The following is a 26627-nucleotide window of genomic DNA, read 5'->3' on the forward strand; positions in this document are numbered from 1 at the left end:
ACAGGTATGATTACCCTGACTCATCTAATTATAGTCACAGCCTGTTTCTACTTCACTGGGAGTTTGACATAACTGATCATTTCATGAAGTGCTTATGTGTCATCTCATTAGTTTCTGTTATTATTTTCAATCTCCCGCAGCATAGTTACACTTTGATTATCTATTCTATGCTTTGATTCTTGATTTCAACAGAACAGAGGTCCTTCTAGTTCCCGTAACCTTACCTACTGTCGTCACACAAGGAAACCATTCAGTCCATCACGCTTGTGACTTTTAGGAACTCTGCAATTAGTACCATGCCCAAGCCCCTGCTTCAATGTCCCTGTAATTTCTTCTTCAATTTCCTGTTCGACCTGCTTCTATCACATTCCAGACTCCCAATACCGTGACCTTTCTCATCTAGTCATTAGGCTTCACTCCAGCTCCACTGTGTCTGATGTTGCTGAGTGCTGCCAAGTATTTATCAACTCATGGTTATCCTATGGATAGTGTTATTGTCCATAAGGGTTTTCGTGGCACTTTACAGAAGTAGATTGCCAGGCCTTTCTTCCGTGCAGATACTGCTGCTGCCCAGGTTGGGAGCCGGCCGGATTCGAACTCAGGACCATCTGCCTCAAAGTCCAGTGCTGATGCCACCACACCCACCGGCCAGCCCATGGGTCGGGTTAACACTCCGCAAATCAGATTTATTTTTAATCAAATGTTTTATATTGAGTTTTCAGTAATAGGTGTGACGGGCGAGGCCAACGTATATTGCCCATCCTTAAATATCCTTGAGAAGGTCAGGGTGAGCTGCCTTTAACTGCTAGAGTTGCTCATGTGGTGCATGAGAGTAGACCCGGCAATAATATACAGAGATATATTTCAAGTCAGATGGTGTGTGATTTGGAGAAATTTTGGATTGTAGTGCACTTGCTTTGCTGAGTGGTAGAGGTGATGAGCTTAGCTGGTGCTGTTGGCTACCCTGAACAATCAATCACTGGAGCACATTGCATCCATGAGATCTAACCTTCCAGCATTTCTGTGGGATTTGCTCCCTTTCCTCTTGAAATTTTCAATTTACTGTGAAAAAAAAACTTGGCAGGTCCAGTAGCATCTGTGGGAGGAAAGGAATCGATGGTTATTTGGGTAGAAATCATGTGTCAGGATTTCAATGAGTCCTGACACAGCTTCCACCCAAAATGTTGACAATTATTTTCCCTCCCACAGATTCTGTTTCACCAATTTGAGTTTTTCTAACACATTGCTTGTTGCTCTGTATTCCAGCATCTCCGTATACTTCTTCTTAAGAGGTTGGGATGGCAGGAGGGAGATATTACAAAACCTGCTGCTTGGTCGGTCAACCTTAACCAGAATGGTAGATTGAAACGTGGAGGGTATTCTTGAGTTAGAACTGATCACCGGGAGAATAGAGACAACTGTATGTCATCCATAACCCATCCATGACCCCAATCTTCACTTTAGTCCTTAACCTCAATTGACTTCAACCATGAGGCAGATTCCCCCAATTTTGATATCCCCAACTCAACACTTGATTGAGGTGAGACTGAATGAGTGGAGCTGGTAAATTACATGGAGACTCCAGGATTGATAGACTGATCTTCAGGGCGCTTTTCATTTTTCCTCAACACTACTTATAATTCAGTAGTTTTAAGTGGGAAAGAGTGTCACTTATGGCTCGTCCATTCAGTCAAAAAGAAGGTATTTGTTTTTCCATTACCTCCATTTGAGAAGTTGGGATGAAAGGAGGGAGATACCACAACACTTGTTGGAGCAAGGTGACTGGAGTAATGACATTCCCTCGGTTGGTACGTGTTGAGAATCATTTGTAACTGGTAACAAAATTTCTCTCTCCAATTGCGCTTAAGAATTAGGATGTTACTGCAAACGCTGAAAATAGATAGATAGACAGATATACTTTATTAATCCCGAGGAAATTTGTTTTCGTTGTGAAATTGTGTAAAAAATTATTATCCCTGTTTTGTCTGGAAGTCGAATTATTGGAGGGAGAGTGGTTTGGACAGCTTTTGAACTACTTTCATTACAAATAATACATGAATACCACACAGAAGCAGCAGGTGCAGAAAGAATGCCTGGAAGATCACTGGGGATACTAGTCTCCCCAACCATAAACTGTTTCCGTCTGGCAAACGCTACCGCAGCGTTAAAGCCAGGACAGCTTCTTTCTACAACCATTAGACTTTCAAATCCACAAGTCTGTACATTGCAACGGAGTCATAACGCAAAGATTTTTACTCCCTCACATTGTGGGATGGATGTAAGATTTAAATAAGTTCTAAATTCTAGAGATAGAAAGGTTCACATGGAGGGAAGGGCAGGGAGTTGGGTGTCCACAGAGGGGTCGGGAGTGCAGGACAAATGTTCCGACGATCTCCATAGTGTGAAGAGTCCTTTCCGGGACCCCGGAGCGGGACGGAGCTCCCTCTCTCATGTGCAGTGCCGCCCTGTCAGTGGACGCCATCCCCTCGGGTCGGCACCTCCCCGATACCGCCCCACCCCGCGCAGTCCCCGTGCAGCCCTATAAAAGCGGTCGCCACCGGAAGCAGGTAGAGACGAAGCCGAGATACCAGATGCCGATCTTAGGTTTCCGTTGCGTTGTGGCCGGGCTGCTCGCCCTCTGCCTCCCGCTGGCGCTGGCTCTGCCCAACGGCGCGCCTATCTCATCCTGCGACTCCATGACCCCGGTTCACAGCGGGATCCTCCCTCAGAATGGCTCTTCGGTGTACTCTATCAATGTTAGCAGCATTAACGGCACCATAGAAGGTGGGTGGGGTGGGGTGGGGTGATGGGCTGAACGGCTGGGAGCGGGGGCTGGTGGCGATGGGTAGAGAGGAGTGGTGACGGGCCGAGCAGCGGCGGAGGTGTGAGGTGGCGGTGTTGGAGTCAATATGTCCCGATGTTAATCATCCACCCCTCCGCCCGAGGCGCTCCCGTCCTCGATACCCCTTCCGCCTCGTCCCTTGGGATCCGAGGCGCGATGCACTCACGGGCGAGTTTACGACGGTTTTTTTTCCCGCCAAAATGGACAGCCTAAAGGGTTGGAGAAAGTGGGGCTGGCTGGTCGGTACATGATAGAAGTAGATACAATTATGAAATGCAGAAATAGGGTTCGTCGCCAGAATCTGTTTCCCTTGATAGGGAGGAGTGGGGTTGTCTGAAACTGGAGAGCACGTGTTTAAAGCGAGACAAAGGGGCTCCGAGGGTAAGTCTTTCACACAGAGTATTTCAAAATAAAAGTAAATTTTTGTTATCAAAGTATACTTCATATACAACCTCGAGATTTCTTTTCTTGTGGGCATACTCAACAGATCTATGAAATTGTAACTATAACATAATCAATGAAAGACCAGCGTGCAGAAGATAATAAACTGCTAATGCAAATATAAGTGAGTAGCAATAAATAACAGGAACATGAGATGGAGTCCGTTGGTTGGTTGTGGGAACATTTCAATGATGGGGCAAATGAAGTTATGCCTTTTTGTTTGAAAGCCTGATGGTCGAGGGGTAGTAACTGTTCTTGAACCTGGTGGTGAGAGCCCTGAGGCTCTTGTACCTTCTTCCTGATGTCAGCAGCCAGAAGAGCGCATGGCCTCGTTGGGGGGTAGGAATCCCTGATGATGGGGGCTGCTTGCCTACCACAGCGTTTCAAGTAGATGTGCTCAATGGTGGGGGAGAGCTTTGCCAGTAATGGACTGGGTTGAATCCACTGCTTTCTGACTTACTGTGGGATTTTCTGTTCAAGGGCATTAGAGTTTCCATACCAGGCTGTGATGCAGCCAGTCAATATACTCTCCACATCTATAATAGTTTGTCAAAGTTTTAGATGTCATGCTAATTCTCTGCAAACTCCTAAAGAAGTAGAGGCACTTCGTAATAGGACTTAGTTGAGTAGTTGAAATAAACGAGCTGCCAGAGGAGATAGGACCCGTAACACTTAGATGAACAAGGTACAGATGGATGTGGGATTGGTATAGATAGGGATGTACAGTACAGACACAGGGAGCTGAAGGGCCTGTATGCTTATAAATGATCTGAGAGGCACAATTCCACCTCAGCCTTTAACCCATTGCGTCCACTGGTGTTTAAAGGCTGCAGCAACCTCTCCAAGTTATTCCATGCTCATATCTTTGTCTTTATTGTAGTCTCAATCTTCTTAGGTCTTTCTAGTGTCACCTTTGTGCATTTCTTTGAGGTTCTATATCTTGAAATCAACTGCTTGATAAAAGAAGTTAAGATTTGTATTTTGGGTCTGCCCAGTTCATAAGTTCATTCACTCTTCACCGAATAAACACAGCTTTCTTATTCCTTTCAACTGCCTGCCTGAGTGTGTTTGTGTAAATTATAAGGATGTTGCATACAAAAATGAAATCTCAATTCTTTTACAGTGAGAATAATGGGGCCAACTTACAAAGGGCTTCTGCTCCAAGCTCGAAAGCGCTTTGGGAATGTGACAGTTGGCACATGGAGTTCTCCTCCGGCAAATACAAAGACACTGAAGGTATGAGCAGTTTATTATCTTGGTGCCATGGATAACAGTCCATTAATGAAAGATTTTTTTAAAGGCTGTGCAAAAGAGTTTCTCGCCTTAGATTTTGACCAATTTGTGCTTTTTCTACCCTCCCCCCCAACATCAAAGCAATGGATGGGGGGTGGGCATGTTAACGGAATAGCAGGGTAGTGTACAGGTTAGTTTTAGGACTTTATTAACACTTTGGAAAGTGATTTGGAGTTGCAGACTGACTGGAGTGAAGTAAAAAGTACTTTGACTGTAATCAACCTGGCTGCTTGGGTTGGTGGGCCTGGAGACTGAATCCCAGACAGTGAGTGGGACAGGGAATGTCCTGCTTTGAAGGATCTGGATCTCTAAAGGCATATTCGAACACTTTGTGAACTGAATTTGAGTACTAAATATCCTTTGAAAGAGAGTTAAATATAATGAAATTGTAATTAGTAATCAAGCTGTCTTGCACAACAAAAGAACTAGGTTGTGTCCTTGGTTTTAGGTTGTTAACTGATGGTGGGATTTGGAAAAATGTTTTTCTTTTCTGTATCTCATTTCCCTCCTCTGCATTCTTCTATTCAGTTCTGTCTTCAGTTTTAGGTTTAGAGATTAGAGAGCAGGTCTTATGAGGAAAAGTTGAGTGAGCTTGGGTTTTTTTCTATGGAGTGAAGAAGGATAAGAAGTGATTTGATAGAGGTGTACAAGATGATAAGAGGACAACCAGTGTCTTCTTCCTAGTGTGGCAATGGCTAATACAAGAGGACATAATTTTGAGGTGATTGGAGGAAAGTACGGAGGATGTAGACGGTAGAAACTTTACACAGAGAGTGATAGGTCTGTGAAGCACACTGCTCGGGTGGTGGTAGAGGCATAAACATAAGGGTCACTTAAAACACTCTTAAGAGGGACACATGGATGAAAAAAAATGGAGGGCAATGCAGGAGGGAACCATTAAATTGATCTTGATCATGGTTAAAAGGTTGGCACAATATCGTGGGCTGAAAATATTGGTGCAATATTGCACTATGTTCTTGATCTCTAGAGAGGTGTGAATTATTTGAAATGGGGGGTGAGGGAACTTTTTCTGTTAGTTACGAAGCAAGAACTGTTGGTCATTTCTGAGGAAATCCAATAGGAACTAGAATGTTATATTAGTTTATGTGAGATTGAAGTATAATACCAGGGTTTTTGATGATATCCCATCTAGATGACCATATATAGCTTTGGTCATTTTCCCCAAAGAATTGGCTAATTTAATTCTGGGAAGATGCAGTTATTGAAGCACGGGCTCTCCTAATGAGGAAACTGGTTGAGAAATTAGCCTGCTCTTTGTGCAATGCCTAACGTTTGGGAAACAATGACGGTGCTGAAAAAGTCCAGTTGAGTTTCTTGCAGCTGAGAACTTATCAACCAGCCCTGAAAGTGCAAGTACACAACATCAGCTGTCAGGGGGAGTTGCTCAGTGCTGCCATCTGTAAGTGATCCTGAGGGTAGGGGTTGTGCTCAAAACTTTCCTGAGAAAGACTCTAAACTGGCAGATCTCGTTCCCTGCAGGGAGATTACAAGAAATTGCTTGGGTACTGGCGGTTTATGACTGCCTCCGCTCTGGGCAAACCTCCAGTGCCAATGAATGGCCCTGACTTGTCTGCTTACACCTGTGGACTGATGCAGAAGTGGACAGCTTCAATGACTTTCCTGACGCAGTGAAGGAAATGGTACAGAGCAGGCGTGGGCAGGAACAGTCCTGAGGTTAGGAAGGGGAATGAGGTGTCCTTGGCCTCGTGAGGTTCTAGGTGTGAGGGTGGACCATCTTACAGAAGTGAAGCCTGTGGGAAGGGAGGATAAAAGCTTGGATCCTTATGGGGTGCTGTATGCTGAGCTTTGCACTGTCTCTTAGCCGGAGCTACACCTCATGTTATCCGAGTTTGTTCTCACAAATGGCATTGCAATAGGAACATAAGATATAGAGGTAGACCTAGGCTTGTTGGCTCTCGAGCCTTCTCTGTCATTGTAAACACAGCCCAGTCCATTGTGCAAGCCAGTCTCCCCTCCACTAACTCGCTTATACGTCCTGCTGCCTTAGGAAGGCTGCCAATGTATCCATGAATCCTTTTCACCCCAGCCATTGTTGTTTCTCCTGTCAGGCAGACGATGCAAATGGTTGAGAACACATTCCACAGGACTCACGGGCAGCTTCTACCCCACTCCTGACCGAATCTCTGATGCACTAAAGATGAATTCTTGGTCTGGCAGTTTGTCTGCGTGTGGAGCATTTCCTCTGTAACTGAAACACTATATTCTGCATTCTTCTTCTCTTTTTACTACCTCATGTTTTGTAAGAATGGAATGATGCCAGTTTCACCTAATACCTGCTGCCTTGTACTTCTTCCCCCTCTCCCTCCACCTTCTTACCCTGTCTTCTCCCCTTCCTTTTCAGTCCCGATGAAGGCTCTCAGCTGGGAACGTCGGCTGTTTACTCTTTTCCATAGATACTGCTGAGTCCCTCCAACATTTTGTGCATGTTGCTATCTGAATCTATCTGAACGGCAGCAAAATCTCTTTACTGTACCTCTTTTCACCATACATGTGACGATAATAAACTGACCTGATTTTCCTGCCCCACTGCATTCTCTAATTCTTCCATTAACAAAGACACCTTCCAGTCTCCATTCTGAGTGCAGTCAGTGTGTGAGACTTCACTCCTGTCTTGGGCAAAGAAAACCAATGTATCTCTAGATGCCCGACCCAGCTAGAATTAGACCCAGTGGCCATTTTATGAAGAACCTCCTGTAGCTAAGAAAGTGGCCACCAGGTTTATGTTCATGGTCTTCTGCTGCTGTAGCCCAGCCACTTCAAGGTTTGATGTGTTGTGTGTTCTGAGATGCTCTTCACACCACTGTTGTAACGTGTGGTTCTTTGAGTTACTGTCACCTTCCTGTCAGCTTGAACTAGTCTGGCCATTCCCCTCTGACCTCTCTCATTAACTGGGTGCTTTTGCCCACAAAACTGCCTCTGACTGGATGTTTTTATTGTTTTTCACACCATTCTCTAAAGTCTAGAGACTGTTCTTAAAAGTCTCAGGAAATCACTAGTTTCTCAGATACTCAAATCACACCTTTTGGCACCAACAATCATAAGACCATAAGGCAAAGGAGCAGAAGTCGGCCATTTGGCCCATCATGTCTGCTCTGCCATTTTATCATGAGCTGATCCATTCTCCCATTTAGTCCCACTCCCCCGCCTTTTCACCATAACCTTTGATGCCCTGGCTACTCAGTTACCTATCAATCTCTGCCTTAAATACACCCAATGAGACTTGGCCTCCACTGCTGCCCATGGCAACAAATTCCATAGATTCACCACCCCCTGGGGGGACTTCCGGGTCATCAAGGGAATGGCGGCGTAAGGAAAAGGTCTCTCGACAACAAAGAAGGTAAACTGCCCCAAAATCGAATTTAGGCGAATACATAATATTGCATAACTATATTAATAAAAGGGGCAAGGATGATGTCTAAGAACAAGAATAAAAAGTCCGCTTCGAAGGCTGATAAACATAAAGAGATGCAGCAAGGCGACGGGCCTAGCTCTCCCACGGCCTGCCAGGACGGAGATAATGAGGGGGAATCGGTGACTCTGTCTTTGATTCTCGGAGAGATTCGCGAGTTCCGACAAGATAACAGCAAACAGCTGGAAGATATTAAAGGAGAAATAGTAAAAACTAACTCGCGGATAGATGAAGCCGAAGCGAGGATTGTTGGAATTGAAGAGAAGCTACAAAATGCAGAGGAGGTGATAGCAGAAATGCTAAAGCTACAAGACCAACTCCAGTGGAAACTAATAGATCAAGAAGGCCGCTCGAGAAGGGAAAATGTGAGGATCTACGGAGTTCCTGATGGAACCGAAGGTAAACCCGGATTGATGATTCCCTTCGTGGAGAAGCTGCTTAGAGAGAACCTTGATATACCGTCTCAAAAGACCTACAGATAGAAAGGGCTCACCGTGCGTTGGCACCACAGCCTCCGGCAGGTGCCCAGCCCAGATCGATTCTGATCAGATTTCTCAGTTACAGAACGAAGGAAGAGATGCTTAAAAGAGCATGGCAAAAGAAAGGTTTCATGTGGAACAACTGTAAAATCAGTTTAGACCACGACTACGCACCGGGGATTCTTGCCAGACGGAAGGAATATATGGAAACACGGAGAGTCCTGAAGGAAAACAACATCAGATTCCAGACCCTGTATCCAGCTCGGCTGAGAGTTTTTTACGACGAAGGGACAAAAACTTACGCTACGGTGGAGGAGGCAACGTCGGACCTGGCGGACCGGGGACTACCTATTAAAGTTATCACCTAACCGGAGTCGCTACTGGAGAGGATTCGGCAGAAGTCGTGGCAGTTAGTGGGGCGAGGACGCTCCACTCGAAACAGAGTGTCAAACTACAAGGAAAAGCTGCAAATATTCAGACGCGAATGTACAGAGAATACAGATTAATTAAGAGAAATGACTGAAAAGAGTAAATCGGACTTAAAAGTAAAATGAAAACTGGTAATTGAAAATAATCTAGGCGGAATAACTTGAATGATAGCAATATGGTCGAGACATAAATAGGAGAAAATTCTCTATGATTATTCAAACTGCTGAGGGCCCTCTAACACAGGGTGAAGATAGAGGTTATCCCTCTGAACTGAGGCGGGTCGGTGCTCAGGCCTCACTGTGGGAAGTCGGGGAAAATTTTCAAATGTTATACGTTCAGAAATGTCTAGGGTGTGGTTATATGTCTTGGTTTACTGTTGAGAAGGGTTTGCTTACTGTTTGGTTAGAAAAGGAGAGTGCTTTTTTTCTACTAGAGAAAAATGCAAACTGAATTGGTAAAAATAATTTCCTATAATGTTAATGGGGTTTTGAATCCAATTAAAAGAAATAAGATTATGTCTAAATTGAAAAAAGAGAGGGCACAAATAGCTTTCCTCCAGGAAACACATATGAGCCAATCTGAACATGGAAAATTAAAAAGAATGGGCTTATAAGCATGTATTTTATTCATCATATAAATTGAGTCACAAAAGAGGGGTAGCTACTTTAATATCAAGTACTCTTAATTATGAACATATTTCAGAGACTAGAGACAAAGATGGACGGTTTGTAAAAATCACAGGAAGAATAGAAGGTACAGAAATAACATTGCTGAATGTTTATGCTCCTCCAGGTAGTGAATGGTCATTTTATAGACACATTTTTGACCTAATGGTCAGTTCTCGAGGGGTAGTAATTTGTGGAGGGGATTTAAATATTAGATTAAATCCTATATTAGATTCTTCAAGAATAGTTACTCAGAATAAACCTCTGACTCGGAAAGTGAATTCATTGATGGAGGAGTTGGGAATTATAGATGTCTGGAGGGAATTACACCCTACTAGTAAAGATTATACATATTACTCTTTCCCTCATTCAGCCTATTCAAGGATAGACTATTTCTTTATCTTTAATACAGATAGACTCAGGATAAAAAACTGTAATATTGCAACAATTGATCTGTCGGATCATAGCCCAGTCTCTATGTCTCTAATCCTGGAAAGGAAAATGAGGAAAACACTATGGAGGCTAAACTCACATATACTTAATAACCCAAAAGTAATGGAGAGATTAAGGGGAGAAATCAAAGAATATCTAGACCTTAATGACACGGGAGAAACATCACCAGTGATTTTATGGGATACATTGAAAGCTGTACTGAGAGGGAAAATTATTTCCATTACTACTCACATGAAAAAAATCAATGCACAAAAATTAGCAGACCTTCAAGGAAAATTAAAACAACTTCAAGTTGGAGATAGCAACAAAAGTAATTCAAATCGAAAACAGGAAATTAGGAAATTGCAAAGTGAAATTGATGATATTTATACGTTGGAAACTCAAAGAAATTTTCTTTACCTGAGACAAAAGAATTATGAAGTAGGAGGTAAATCAGCTAGATTATTAGCATATAAATTACGAAAACAACAAGCAGACAATACAATTCATGAAATAAAGAATCCAAAGACAAAGCTTGTGGAGAGTACAATAGGAAAAATTCAAGAGAGTTTTGAAACGTATTATCGAGAGCTGTACTCCCAACCCCGGGCCCCCAATGAGCCCTATATAGACAGTGTATTGAATTTTTTAGATCTACCTAAACTTACAGATTTACAAAATGAAAGTTTATTAGAACCAGTAACTGTCAAAGAACTGAACGTGGCCATCTCTAGGTTAAAGGCTGGAAAGTCCCCGGGTTCTGATGGGTTTACCTCAGAGTGGTACAAGTCCCTGAAGACACAGTTAGCCCCATTACTACTTAACACCTTTAATTGGATCTTGCAGAGAGGAGAAACTCCACCTTCCTGGAGAGAAGCGATTATTTCAGTTATTCCTAAAGAGGGTAAAGATAAACTAGAATGTGGCAATTATCAGCCAATTAGTGTTCTTAATTTAGATTACAAACTATTTACATCTATATTAGCGCGCAGATTGGAAAAGCTTTTACCTGGCCTAATCCATTTAGACCAGACTGGATTTATTCAACGAAGACAAACACAGGACAACATAAGGAGAACTCTGCACATATTAGAACAGGTTAATAAGAACGAGACAGAGACAGTGGTAGTAGGATTGGACGCTGAGAAAGCTTTTGATTCGGTTAGTTGGGCATTCCTATACAGAGTTTTAGGAAGATTAGGCTTTCAAGAAAGGTTTATTAAAGTAATTCAGACTCTGTATGACAGCCCAACAGCCCGAATTAAGATAAATGGGGACCTCTCTGACTCCTTCATTTTAGAGAGAGGCACTAGACAGGGATGCCCAATTTCTCCTCTCCTTTTTGCGCTATATATTGAACCACTTGCCCAACTAATAAGACAGAGCGAAATCGTAAAAGGTATCAAGGTGGCAGGGATTGAACAGAAAGTGGCGTTATTCGCAGATGATGTTTTGGTCTATCTGAGTGAACCAGAAAAATCATTTATAGGATTGTTTACACTGTTGGATGACTTTGGGAAAATATCAGGTTATAAAATAAATGTAAAGAAAACGCAGGTTATGTCCCTAAATTATACACCATCCAAAAAATTGCAGGATACATACGATCTTAAGTGGGAAGCTAAATCATTAAAATATTTAGGAATAACCCTGCCGAAGGATCTTTCAACACTGTCACAGGTAAATTATGGGCCATTAATCTCAGAGATAAAAGCAGATATGCATAGATGGAATCTTATCCCCTTTTTAAGTTTAAATTCAAGGATAAATACTATAAAAATGAATATTCTTCCTCGGTTATTATATCTTTTCCGTACTTTACCAGTGGAGGTGGATGATAATCAATTCAGGGAATGGGACAAATGGATTTCCCGCTTCATTTGGCAAGGAAGGAAACCTAGAATTCGATATAACACTTTACAGTTAGTGAAGGAAAGAGGAGGTATGGTTCTTCCTTGCCTGAGAAATTATTTTTATGCCTCACAGATAACCCCTCTGTTATATTGGTGTAATAGGGAATATAAGGCTAGATGGAAGGAAATAGAATTTGGATTAGTTGACAGTTTTCCTCTTCAGGCCTCAATAGCTGACAAAGGATTGATGGCCCAGTTGGAAAAATTTAATAATGCTTGGATAAATCTTACATTAAAAGTATGGCAGAAGGTGGTTAAATCATGTGGAATTAATAACATGCTAAAACTCTTTAGATGGTGTGCATATGATACCGAATTCCTTCCCAACAGAGGAGATAAAAGATTTGAGCTATGGATAAAGAAAGGTCTTACAACCTACCTCTCATTTATAGATAATAGAGTATTACAAAGTTTCCAAATCCTGCAGGACAAACATGGCCTAGAACATAATGACTTTTTTAGGTACCTTCAAATACGAAACTATGTTAACCAGAGTTGTAGATATACAGACCTATCAACAGTAGAATTAGAATTTTTCAAGATTCTGAATTCGGCTTGCAGTTCAATACCTAGTAAATCAGTTTCTCGCCTATATAATGCACTCTCCCATGCTAAAAATGTAAATACACTGTATATTAAAGAGAAGTGGGAGAAAGAAGCGGGTTTGGTACTTTCAGAGGAGGCTTGGGGGAAAATCTGCAGCTTTCAATGGTCCTCGACTAATTCTTTGACTTGGAGAGAACATTGTTGGAAAAACATTATAAGATACTTCAAGACCCCATATCAGGAAAAATATAAAGATACAAATGTGATGTGTTGGAGAAGGTGCGGCTCTAAGGAGGCAAATCATTTTCATATTTTCTGGGATTGCCCTAAATTAAGTCTATTTTGGGAAGGTATTCATAGAACATTAGTTAAGGTACTTAGGTCCCAGATACCTCTGAACTTTGAGACGCTCTATTTGGGGCATGTATTGTTCCTTGAACAGAAGGAAGATATAAAGTTGCTGCAGGCCCTCTTAGCGGCAAGTAAGAAATCAATCACTAGAAAATGGCTAAATCCAATACCACCTACATTAGAAGATTGGTACGAAATTATCTTGGAAATATTTAAAATGGAAAAGTTGACCTACTCCCTGAGAACTCAAAAAGAAACATTTTATCAAATCTGGAATAAATGGATTGAATATATAACCCCAATGCAAGCAGACTTTAGATGACTCTCCTAATGATTTATATTGCTCTTCTCATCAACACAGTAATATTGCTAACGTAAGCACCCCTAGTCTAAATGTTTGTTGTTTTTTTTTGGAAAATAGAGAATTAACACAAGTAAAGGGAAAGATTTGGGAAAGGGATAAAAAAAAATGAAAAAATTAAGTAAATAAGTACATAGGGATTGGATAATTATGTCTGCGGGCAGGAACAAGCACGAACAAATTGGGATATAAACACCTACAATGGTTGGTATATAGGCTTGTATGCAACATTCTGGACCAGTGGAAATGGTCCAGAAGGGTTGTATGGAAACTATTATTACCATTTTTCTTAACAACTAATTTCATTACTTAGCCTAATAGGTTAGATTTACCACAGTACATAATTATCTATTTAAATGTTTATTTTGCTTTTATATCATCTCAATGTGTACTTAAGAATGTATAAATAATTGTAGTTTTATACATATAAAAAAATGGAAAAGGTTATATGTGTGAAAAAAGTACATGATAATTGTGAACTCCTTTTCCAAATAAAAATAAAATTTAATAAAAAAGATTCACCACCCCCTGACTAAAAAAATTTCTTCGCATTTCTGTTCTGAATGGGCGCCCTTCAATCCTTAAGTCATGCCCTGTCATACTAGACTCCCCCATCATGGGAAACAACTTTGCCACATCCACTCTGTCCATGCCTTTCAACATTCGAAATGTTTCCATGAGGTCTCCCCTCATTCTTCTAAACTCCAAGGAATACAGTCGAAGAGCGGACAAACATTCCTCATTTGTTAACCCTCTCATTCCCGGAATCATTCTAGTAAATCTTCTCTGTACCCTCTCCAACGTCAGCACATCCTTTCTTAAATAGGGAGACCAAAACTGCCCACAGTACTCTAAGTGAGGTCTCACCAGCGCCTTATAGAGCCTCAACATCACATCCCTGCTCCTATACTCTATTCCTCTAGAAATGAATGCCAACATTGCATTCGCCTTCTTCACCACCAACTCAACCTGGAGGTTAACCTTAAGGGTATCCTGTACAAGGACTCCCAAGTCCCGTTGCATCTCAGAACTTTGAATTCTTTCTCCATTTAAATAATAGTCTGCCTGTTTATTTCTTCTGCCAAAGTGCATAACCATACACTTTCCAACATTGTACTTCATTTGCCACTTCTTTGCCCATTCTACCAATCTATCCAAGTCTCTCTGCAGACTCTCCGTTTCCTCAGCACTACCGGCCCCTCCACCTATCTTCGTATTGTCAGCAAACTTAGCCACGAAGCCATCTATTCCATAATCCAAATCGTTGATGTACAATGTAAAAAGAAGCGGCCCCAACACGGACCCCTGTGGAACACCACTGGTAACCAGCAGCCAACCAGAATAGGATCCCTTTATTCCCACTCTCTGTTTCCTGCCAATCAGCCAACGCTCTATCCACGTATGTAACTTTCCCGTAATTCCATGGGCTCTTACCTTGTTAAGTAGCCTCATGTGTGGCACCTTGTCAAAGGCCTTCTGAAAATCCAGATATACAACATCCACTGCATCTCCCTTGTCTAGCCTACTGGTAATTTCCTCATTCCATGGTCAAAGTCACTTAAAACACATTTCTTCTGCATTCTGATGTTTGGTGTGCACAACAACTGAACCTCTTGACCATGTCTGCATGCTTTTATGCATCGAGTTGCTGCCATATGATTGGCTGATATTTGCATTAATGAGTAGGTATACATAATAAAGTGGCCACTGAGTATATTTTCCGTGTCCACACTTTTGAGCACCATTAATATTGTAGGTTATTGTGGGATTGCCTCTCATTTTTCTGAAGCCTAGAGCCGCCTTAGTCTCTCCTCATGATTGACAACCTCTCCCCCAGTACAGAAGCGAGTCTATAGAATTTTTGCTGTGCTCCTTCTATAGCAAGTATAACCTGTTACAGAGAGCAGAGCAGAATTTTGCATGCTACTCTAAGAGTGGTCTCAAAAGGGCTTGTCTCATAGCAGTATGATATTTGCATCACAAATGCTGCCTCAGTTAAAATGTTTTAAGCTGAAAAATGAAGGGCAATCTTGAGATGCTCCTCCTGTATGTATTAACCCCTTGCATACCATTACCAGTGCTTCAACGTTTCAGACAGTGCAATGACTCATTCAAACACATCCGATAAAGACAGCAACGATGTCTATACCTGGAATCCACCTTCGAAAGGGTGTATAACGGTCATATTCACGTAAGTATTTTACAAATGGTTGAAGCTGCATTAATAAAATAGTAGCAGGTGAAATAATATTAAGCAGTTGGCCAAAGGTGTCACTGGTCAGCAGAGGGACATCCTATTGTGAGAATCTAACTGGTCTCGGTTGTGCCTATGTTGCTTGGTGTAGCTGATGGCAGACTGACCAATGCCCCCCCCCACCCCCCCATCTTCCACACCTCCTCCTCCAGAGTGCCTCATTATTTCATGCACCAAGCTCAGCCTCTGGTGTGAAACCTCATGTGTCACGCAATGGCTGCTGACAAGCTTTAATGTCTAGAATAAAATTTCTTGGACAGACAACTTCTTGGCCCTGCTCCAGATTTTATTCCAACAGTTTCCCCTAGATTGGCGTCATAAGACACACGATCAAGGAGCAAAATTAAGCCATTCAGCCCATCTAGTCTACTACACCATTCCATCATGGCTGATTCAACCCCATTCTCCTGCCTTCTCCCCGTAACCTTTGATGCCCTGACTAAACAAGAACCTATCAACCTCTGCTGTGGAAACCAAGTCATTGAGTATATTTAAAGCAGTCAGTGGAAGAAAATTTCACAGATTCACCCCTCTCTGGCAGAAGAACTTTCTCTACGCTATATTCCATCTGCCACCACTTTGCACGTCCTTCTGCAGACTCTCTGCTTCCTCAACACTACCTGCCTGAAAACCTGACTGACTAGTCTGCATCTTCTTTAAACAATGAAGGCAGCTCGGAGCCCAACGCCAACACTGCCGGAGAACCAGATCAGTGTATGGAGTTTGCACCTTCTCCTTGGGGCTGAGCGGGGGCCGTAGGTGTTCCGGCTCCCTCCCACTCTTCAGAACCTAGTTTATTATCACTGACGTAGGTTGTGAAATGTGTTGTGTTTTGGCATCAATACAGTGCAGAACATAGAAAATTACCTGAAGTTGCAATGAGAAATGTAGTGGATTCCAGTTAATTGAGACAGATTGAGATCAGTACACTTTGGGCCAATTAATTGGCTGCCCCAATTAGTGAAAATTTTATGGAAGTAATTAAAAAGGTTTCAAAAAAAACTGAGTAAGAAATTAGGTGTTTAAATGAAATACAGAATAAATTAGAATGCCACCAATACAATGCTATAAAACTGTATTAGTTCTTAATAGTATGCTGGCATTCATAGCAAGAGGATTCGAGTACAGGAGCAGGGAGGTACTACTGCAGTTGTACAAGGCCTTGGTGAGACCACACCTGGAGTATTGTGTGCAGTTTTGGTCCCCTGATCTGAGGAAAGTCATTCTTGTCATAGAGGGAGTACAAAGAAGATTCACCAGATTGATTCCTGGGATGGCAGGACTTTCATATGATGAAAGACTGGATCGACTAGGCTTATACTCGCTGGAATTTAGAAGATTGAAGGGGGATCTGATTGAAATGTATAAAATTCTAAAGGGATTGGACAGGCTAGATGCAGGTAGATTGTTCCTGATGTTGGGGAAGTCCAGAACGAGGGGTCACAGTTTGAGGATAAAGGGGAAGCCTTTTAGGACCGAGATGAGGAAAAACTTCTTCACACTGAGAGTGGTGAATCTGTGGAATTCTCTGCCACAGGAAACAGTTGAGGCCAGTTTATTGGCTATATTTAAGAGGGAGTTAGATATGGCCCTTGTGGCTAAAGGGATCAGGGGGGTATGGAGGGAAGGCTGGTACAGGGTTCTGAGTTGGATGATCAGCCATGATCATACTGAATGGCGGTGCAGGCTTGAAGGGCCGAATGGCCTACTCCTGCACCTATTTTCTATGTTTCTATGTATTAGGAATTAACTGTATTAGTTCCTAATAGTTATCAAAGGGGGGATTCATCCACACAATAAACAAAATCAATGTAGACACCTAGTGCAGATAATTGACTGCCTTCATACAATGGCGTCAACAACTGTGTCCTCCAAATCTTCATTTTCATTGTAACATTCAAGATGACTGTCGGTACCATTAAATTCCTCGTGGTTCCTGACTTGTTGAAGTAGTGAAATCATTTCATTTTCATGCTCTGCCATTTCTGGCACCACCAAGCCTGAATGCTTGAAACCGCAGTGAGCAAAACTGTTCTGAGTTGCCTGAACCGCTTATTTCTCGCCATTTATCAGTGACAAAAACCACTACTTTTTGAAGACAAACACGCACAGCTGACGCTATTTTAAAAACATTTTGCGCTAAGCAAGGTGTAGGTCTAATGACCACACAACTGACACTAGTTAGAACCTGTTTGGCAGCAGTCTCCTGCCCAGCTATTTTCTCAATTAGTTTTCGTTTTCTCAGAGTTGCCCCAGATAAGTGGCTGCCCCAGTTAAATAACAGCTGAAATAACTGGAATCCATTGTGTGTATAAAAGCTAAATAAATTGTGCAAAAATACAGCAAAAGAATGAGGCAGTTTTCATGGGTCTGACGACAGAGGGGAAGAAATTCTTCCTAAAATGTTGTGTATGTCTTCAGGCTCACCTACCTCCTTTCTGATGGTAGCAAAGAGAAGGGGATATGTCCTGGGGGGTGGGGGTCTGTCGTGATCAATGCTGCCTTGGCCAAACATTTTAAGTGATTCCCATTCCCATTCCGATTCTTCGGTCCATGCCTTCCTCTTGTGCCAAGATGAAGCTTCCCTCAGGATGGAGGAGCAACACCTTCTGGGCAGCCTCCAACCTGAAGGCATGAAAATCGATTTCTCCTGCTGGTAAAAATAATTCCCCAACCCCCACCCCGCAGTTCCTCTATTTCCCACTCTGGCCTCTTCTTACCCCCGGGTCCCTTCCTCCTTCCCTTTCTCCTATGGCCCACTCTGCTCTCCTATCAGATTCCGTCCTCTCCAGCCCTTGACCTTTCCCACCCATATGGCTGCACCTATCATCTTCCAGCAAGCCTCCTTCCCCTCTCCCTCACCACCTTTTTTCATTCTGGCATTTTCCCCCTTCCTTTTCAGTGTAGATGAATGGTCTTGGCCCGAAATGCCCATTGTTTATTCATTTCCATAGATGCTGCCTGACCTGTTAAGTTCCTCCAGCATTTTGTGTGTGCTGCCGTTTGAAGGTTTCCACAATGGGTGAGGAGGCTTGTGACGGAGTTGGGTGGGGAAGCTTGTGACGGAGTTGGGAGCCTGAGGTGCTGTGTTGCTGGAGTGTTTTTTGGCCTCCCTGGGAGATTGCTTGGCAGTATTCATTCCTGACGCAATGGCCTTGGTGAAGTATAGGTCGGTTCAGTGAACCACTTCTCCACACAGAATGTTTGTAATAACTAATGCTTTCTCTTGCAGAGCAACTGTGGCCCAGGGCCGATCTGTTTACTGGCTTGGGGTCAAATCTAATGAAATCAGTAAGTAATCATTATTAATTCTTCAACAAAAGTAATGGCTTTTGAGTGGAAGGAACCTCTAACAGAGTTTGAACAACAGTAAAAGTTTCATTGCTAGAATCTGTGTTGTGATGGCAAACCTTGTCCTGCCACGTGGACCACCTGTTCCTGGGTAGTTCTTCGAGTGTTGGTGAAGAATGATGCAGTGGTCTTCTGTGACATTCCTTCTAACATCCCCTTCTTCCTAACTTCAGTCCCTGATCCAGTAACACCGGTTTCTAAGGGTTGCTGTAACGGAACCGGCTTAGTACAGCAGTGCCATGGTAATATTGCGCGATACAGTGCCAGCTATAAACAGGGTTTAATTCCCACGCAGTCTGTAAGCAGTTTGTGAGCAACCGTCTGGGTGCTCTAGTGACTTCCCACATCAGCGAGTTAGACCAGCGCGAAGAGTTTAAAAGGAGACAGCTTTATAGAGCGGGCGTTAGAGTAGAGGGAGACAGAGTAGGAGGGCTTTGGCTCAACGGGGCTTTGGCAATAACAGGTTGAGGGTAGGTAGGTTACTTGTGAAGAATAGGAACAGGAAGTATGTCTGCGAGGCCAGTGTTCTGTACTGGGTGTCGGATGAGACTCCCAGCCTCCCTGACGGCCACATCTGCACCAGGTGCGTCGAGCTGCAGCTCCTTAGCGACTGCGTTAGGGAACTGGAGATGCAGCTCGATGACCTTTGTCTGGTCAGGGAGAGCGAGGAGGTGATAGAGAGGAGCTATAGGCAGGTAGTCACACCGAGGCCTCGGGAGACAAGTAAGTGGGTAACAGTCAGGAGAGAGAAGGGTGAGTCAGATAATAGGGAGTACCCCTGTGGCTGTACCCCTTGACAATAAGTACTCCTGTTTGAGTACTGTTGCGGGGGACGGCCTACCTGGGGGGAAGCAACAGTGGCTACGCCTCTGGCACAGAGTCTGGCCCTGTGGCTCAGAAGGGTAGGGAAAGGAAGAGGATGGCAGCAGTGATAGGGGACTCTATAGTTAGGGGGTCAGACAGGCAATTCTGTGGATGCAGGAAAGAAACTCGGATGGTAGTTTGCCTTCCAGGTGCCAGGGTCCGGGATGTTTCTCCCCACATCCACGATATCCTGAAGTGGGAAGGTGAACAACCAGAGGTCGTGGTACATATTGGTGTGTGTGTGTGTGTGTGTGTGTACGTACCCTTAACTCCTGGTGAGAAAGCTTTTGGTATGCTCATCATACGGCGTGTCTTGGGCGTCTGAAAGCTAGCGGAGCCCATGCCTCCCCAGGTTTTTTTTTACGAGGTCGAGTTGTTAGCTCGACACTCCATCCCGGGTATGGATGGAAGGGAGCCGTCCAGATTCGAACTCGGGGCCTCTCACCCTGAGGTCCAGCGCTGATGCCACTACGCCACCAGCCAGCCACATTGGTACCAACGACATAGGTAGGAAAAGGGAGGAGGTCCTAAAAAGAGACTACAGGGACTTAGGAAGGAAGTTGAGATTACTGCCTGTGCCATGCGACAGTGAGTATAGAAATAGAATGAGGTGGAGGATAAATGCGTGGCTGAGGGATTGGAGCAGGGGGCAGGGATTCAGATTTCTGGATCATTGCGACCTCTTTTGGGGCAAGCATGACCTGTACAAAAAGGATGGGTTTCACTTGAATCCGAGGGGGACCAATATCCTGACAGGGAGGTTTGCTAAGGCTATTGGGGAGAGTCTAAACTAGAATTGCTGGGGGGGGGGGGTGGAAACCAAACTGAAGAGACAGAGGAAGGGACTGTTGGCTCACAAATAGAGAGAGCTTAGAGACCGTGCGGGAGGGAGGATAGGTAGGTGTTAGAGAAGGGACGCGCTCTGACCGATGGTCTATTTTAATGCAAGAAGCATCATGAACAAAGCGGATGAGCTTAGCTTGGATCAGTATTTGGAGCTATGATGTTGTGGCCATTACAGAGACTTAGATAGTTCAGGGGCAGGAATAGTTACTTTGATTGCCAGGCTTTAGATGTTTCAGAAAAGACAGGGAGGGAGGCAAAAGAGGTGGGGGTGTGGCACTGTTGATCAGAGATAGTGTCATGGCTGCAGAAAAGAAAGAAGTCATGGAGGGATTGTCTACGGGGTCTCTGTGGGTGGAAGTTAGGAACAGGAAGGAGTCAGTAACTCTACTGGATGGTTTTTATAGACCACCCAATAGTAACAGGGACATCGAGGAGCAGATAGGGAGACAGATTCTGGAAAGGTGTAATAATAACAGGGTTGTCGGGAGATTTAGTTTCCCAAATATTGATTGGCATCTCCCTAGAGCAAGGGGTTTAGATGGGGTGGAGTTTGTTAGGTGTGATCAGGAAGGTTTCCTGACACAATATGTAGATAGGCCTACAAGAGGAGAGGCTGTACTTGATCTGGTATTGGGAAATGAACCTGGTCAGATGTCAGGTCTTTCAGTGGAGAGCATTTTGGAGATAGTGATCACAATTCTATCTCCTTTACCATAGCATTGGAGAGGGATAAGAACAGACAAGTAGGGGAAGTGTTTAATTGGAGTAGGGGGAAATATGAAGCTATCAGGCAGGAACTTGGAAACATTAATTGGGAACAGATGTTCTCAGGGAAATGTACAGCTCGATGACCCACAGTTTATTAGGGAGAGTGAACAGGAGATAGGAGCCACAGGGAGTTAGTCACTCCAAGGCTGCAGTAGTTAGATAATTGGGTGACTGTCAGGGAAGTGAAGGGAAGAGCTCAGAGAGCACCCCTGTGGCCATCCCCCTCAGTAATCATTATCTCATTTTGAATGTGGTTGAGGGGGGGTGACCTGACAGGATGGCCACGGCGATCGAGTCTCTGTCACTGAACCTGGTTCCATGGTGCATAAGGGAAAGAGGAAGATGAGGAATGTGGTAGTTATAGGGGATTCCATAGGGGAACAGACGGGAAGTTCTGTCAGCCTGATAGAGATACCCGCATGGTGTGTTGCCTCCCAGGTGCCAGGGTACGGGATGTCTCAGATCGGGTGCAGAGAATTCTGAAGGGAGAGGGTGAACAGCCAGTAGTAGTCTTGGTACACGTTGGTATAAATGACATAGGTAGAAAAAGGGAGGAGGTCCTGAAGAGAGAATTCAGGAAGTTAGGTAGGAATCTGAAAAGCAGGACCTCTAAGGTAGTAATCTCAGGATTGCTGCCTGTGCCACGCGCTAGCGAGTGCAAGAATAGCATGATCAGGCATATTAATGTGTGGCTGAGATACTGGTGCAGGGGGCAGGGATTCCGATTCCAGGATCATTGGGGCCTCTGCTGAGGGAGGTATGACCTGTACAAAAAGGATAGATTACACCTGAATCCAAAGGGGTTCAATATCCTAGTGCGCACATTTAATAGAGCTGTTAGGGAGGGTTTAAACTAATTTGGCAGGGGAATGGGAACCGGAGTGATAAATCAAAGATAGCATGCAACAGAAATGAGAAAGCCTTGGCCATCAGGATTAAGGAAAACCCCAAAACATTCTACAGGTATGTGAAGAGCAAGAGGATAAGATGTGAGAAAATAGGACCAATCGAGTGTGACAGTGGAAAAGTGTGTATGGAACCAGAGGAGATAGTTGAGATACTTAATGAGTACTTTGCTTCAGTATTCACTACGGAAAAGGATCTTGGTGATTGTAGTGATGACTTACAGTGGATTGAAAAGCTTGAGCTTATAGACATTAAGAAAGAGGATGTGCTGGAGCTTTTGGAAAGCACCAAGTTGGATAAGTCTCCGGGACCAGATGAGATGTACCCTAGGCTACTGTGGGAGGTGAGGGAGGAGATTGCTGAGCCTCTGGCAATGATCTTTGCATCATCAATGGGGACAGGAGAGGTTCCGGAGGATTAGACGGTTGCAGACATTGTTCTCTTATTCAAGAAAAGGAGTAGAGATAGCCCAGGAAATTATAGACCAACGAGTCTTACTTCAGTGGTTGGTAAGTTGATGGAAATGATCCTGAGGCAAGATTTATGAACATTTGGAGATGTATAATATGATTAGGAATAGTCAGTATGGCTTTGTCAAAGGCAGGTCGTGCCTTAAAAGCCTGATTGATTTTTTTGAGGATGTGACTGAACACCTTGATGAAGGTAGAGCAGTAGATGTAGTGTATATGGATTTCAGCAAGGCATTTGATAAGGTACCCCATGCAAGGTTTATTGAGAAAGTAATGAGGCATGGGATCCATGGGGAACTTGCTTTGTGGATCCAGAATTGGCTTGCCGACAGAAGGCAAAGAGTGGTTGTAGGTGGGTCATATTGTGCATGGAGTTCGGTGACTAGTGTTGTGCCTCAGGGAGCTGTTCTGGGACCCCTTCTCTTTGTGATTTTTTTATAAGTGACCTGGATGAGGAAGTGGAGGGATGGGTTAGTACATTTGCTGATGACACAAAGCTTGGGGGTGTTGTGGATAGTGTGAAGGGCTGTCAGAGGTTAGAGCGGGACATTGATAGGATGCAAAACTGGGCTGAGAAGTGGCAGATGGAGTTCTACCCAGGTAAGTGTGAAGTGGTTCATTTTGGTAGGTCAAATATGGCAGAATGTAGTATTAATGGTAAGACTCTTGGCAGTGTGGAGGATCAAAGGGATCTTGGGGTCCGAGTCCACAGGACACTCAAAGCAGCTGCGCAGGTTGACTCTGTGGTTAAGAAGGCGTATGGTGTATTGGCCTTCATCAACTGTGGAATTGAGTTTAAGAGCCGAGAGGTTATGTTACCCAGGTCAGACCCTACTTGGAGTACTGTGCTCAGTTCTGGTCACCTCACTACAGGAAGTAGCTACAGAGGAGATGTCAGGGTGTAAGTTTTTTTTAACGCAGGGAGTGGTGAGTGCGTGGAATGGGCTGCTGGCACAGTGGTGGAGGCGGATATAACAGGGTCTTTTAAGAGAGTCCTGGACAGGTACATGGAGCTTAGAAAAATGGAGGGCAATGGCTAACCCTAGGTAATTTCTAAGTAAGTACATGTTCGGCACAGCATTGTGGGGCTGAAAGGCCTGTATTGTGCTGTAGGTTTTCTGTTTCTGTGAATGTATTGCTAGAGTTATAGAGTTGGGGGGGGGTGGTGGTGTTATGTTGGTGCTGGAAGCCTGGCGACACTTGCAGGCTGCCCAGCTCAGTCCTCGCTGATTACACTTGCACCAAACAATGCATTTCATTGTATCTTTTCATGACGAACAAAACTAATCTCTACCTGCTCAGCAGATCTCTATCGTCAGTTGGCTGTCCATGTGTAACATTGGGTGTTTTGTAAAAAGAGTGGGTGGGATGGGGATAATCTGAGCCCAGTTTATTCCTCATATTTGCAGCTTCAGTTACTGAAAATGCTGCAGATTTTGTCTTCAGAGACTGGGCCAAGAGCTATGAGATCTGTAAACATCATTAGCCCGAAGGATGAACAGCTCTGCCCTCTACAGGTGCTGCCTCAGTCTTTTATACACAAAGTCCTGTCAATCTCTTCCTCTTTGGCTCTTGGCACTTGGATTGGGCTGCAGAATGATCATTTTTCTTGTAGTTTAACTTTGTTATGCTTGTTTGTATTTTTATATAATCCTTTGTATACATATAATTGTTCAGTGAGTTTTCTAGTTGCCTCTATTTTTTCTGGAAACTTCTTGGGTTTTAGTGGTGAGTGTTATATTACTTGTATTTGACTTTCTTGATGGCTGTGATCAATGGAGTTTCTGTTGGAATCTGCTGATATCTCATCTATCCCTTGTCTCTTGCTACGCTTCTTCTTTCTTTCCTTCTCTGCTCTTAATAAAACGTTCATAAGCAGCAAGTTTTATACCTCATTCTTGACCTCAGAAGAACCTTTAGATTGCAGGAGCATCAGGATCCAACAGCACCTTGTTGCAACCGGCCCACATCACCACAGTAGGGGAACATGGAACTGCCATCAAATGCCCCATTTCTGTTCAGAGCCCTCCCTCATTTGAACATAGACATTCACTTCCCATTGCAATCTTATTCCCTTTTGCCAAACAGCAAATCGTTCCTGTGTCTGGCCTCATTGACTGTGGCTTGCACTCCTTTCCCCAGCCATAGACCATCACAAACACCATTTGCTCTTGAACTATGGTCACACTGAGCAGGACAAGTGTTGTTGCTGCGTAACTTATGCACTGATTCTTTATTTTGCAGTGGTGAATTGCAAAGACGCCAACGGAAGTAATGGAGCAGAGAGGACCACATCTGGACTCATCCTGGTGCTGATTTGGCCTTTATTGTGCTGGTTTCATTCTGCAGAATAACAAACAGAGAGATGGGGGGGCGCGTTCTGTTTCGATTGTTGAGAGTGGATTTCCTTCGACCAAGAATGCTAAGCTCTAAAACATGTCCAAAGTGGGCACTTTAAGCTCTTGCACTGATAGCTTCCCAGTCTAATAAAGAAATTGTAATTTGAAAGGCAAGGTTGATAACCTGTTTTTGTATGTATGTTTAAATTGACTGTGTTCTAATGCATATATGCAGGAGAATTGTTTCCAAATAAATAAACTTGTGCTTTCTCTCAATAAGGATCACCTTTTTTAAGCATGAGATTCTGCAGCTGCTGGGAAGAACACATGCACGTGCTGAGAGAAACTCAGCAGTTAGGCAGTATCTATGGAAAAGAATTTACAGTCAACGTTTTGGCTCTTTGGTCTATTCATTTCCATAGACATTGTCTTAATTTTGACTGTGCTGCTCACCTTTATTAAAATCCCAGTTTTCTTGAATGGAATTGAAGAGCAATATCTCATATACTGTCTAGGTAGTCTCCAGCCCCTTCGTATGAACATAGAATTCTCCAACTTCCTGCAATTCCCTCCTCCTCTTCCCTTCCCCTATCCCTATTTCACTCTGCCCCCTCCCCCAGTTGCCTATCACCTCCCTCGTGGTTCTGCCTCCTTCTACTACCCATTGTGTTTTCCCCTATTCCTTCTTCACCATTCCTGCCTTTCCCCTCCCTGCTTCCCCTCCCCCACCCCTTTAACTTTCCCCTTACTGGTTTTTCAGCTGGAATCTACCAGCCTTCTCCTTCCCACCCTCCCCCCACCTTCTTTATAGGGCCTCTGCCCCTTCCCTCTACAGACCTGATGAAGGGTTCCGGCCCAAAACGTTGACCTATCTTTTCCACGGATGCTGCCCGACCTGCTGACTTCCTCCAGCATGTTGTGAGTGTTGCTTTGACCCCAGCATCTGCAGATTATTTTGTGTTGAGATTAATAACTGCACACCTTCCCTGTGGTACTAAGAGTTTGCATTTGCATTGTCTAGAGGGGTCGGGGCTTGTGTTTGCTTTTTGTGGGGGGGGGGGTCAGGGTTTGTATGTGCATTCTATAGAGGAGTCTGGGTTTGTGTTTGCATTGTGTAGAGGGGTCTGGTTTGCATTTGCATTGTGTAGAGGGGTCTGGTTTGCGTATGCATTCTGTAGAGCGGTCTGGGTTTGCGTGTGCATTCTGTAGAGCGGTCTGGGTTTGCGTTTGCATTGTGTAGAGGGGTCTGGTTTGCGTATGCATTCTGTAGAGCGGTCTGGGTTTGCGTTTGCATTGTGTTGAGGGGTCTGGTTTGTGTATGCATTCTGTAGAGTGGTCTGGGTTTGCGTTTGCATTGTGTAGAGGGGCCTGGGTTTGTGTTTGCATTGTGTTGAGGGGTCAGGGTTTGCATTTGCATTCTGTAGAGCAGTCTGGGTTTGCGTTTGCATTGTGTAGAGGGGTCTGGTTTGTGTGTGCATTCTGTAGAGTGGTCTGGGTTTGCGTTTGCATTGTGTAGAGGGGCCTGGGTTTGTGTTTGCATTGTGTTGAGGGGTCAGGTTTGCATTTGCATTCTGTAGAGCAGTCTGGGTTTGCGTTTGCATTGTGTAGAGGGGTCTGGTTTGTGTG

The 26627-nt window shown here is 43.9% G+C and overlaps 1 protein-coding gene across 1 annotated transcript; it reads left to right on the forward strand.

Annotated features, from left to right (window-relative positions):
• The first annotated feature begins 2564 nt into the window (after positions 1 to 2564).
• On the forward strand, positions 2565 to 25743 carry LOC134346754 (putative defense protein Hdd11). Its single transcript, XM_063048355.1, has 5 exons — positions 2565 to 2784; positions 4407 to 4519; positions 15282 to 15394; positions 18690 to 18748; positions 24907 to 25743. The coding sequence occupies exons 1-5, from the start codon at positions 2592 to 2594 to the stop codon at positions 25014 to 25016; spliced, it is 588 nt and encodes a 195-aa protein (XP_062904425.1). The 5' UTR covers positions 2565 to 2591; the 3' UTR covers positions 25017 to 25743.
• Positions 25744 to 26627: the final 884 nt, after the last annotated feature.

This window comes from Mobula hypostoma, chromosome 5 (assembly GCF_963921235.1).
Source record: "Mobula hypostoma chromosome 5, sMobHyp1.1, whole genome shotgun sequence".
Taxonomy (NCBI): domain Eukaryota; kingdom Metazoa; phylum Chordata; class Chondrichthyes; order Myliobatiformes; family Myliobatidae; genus Mobula; species Mobula hypostoma.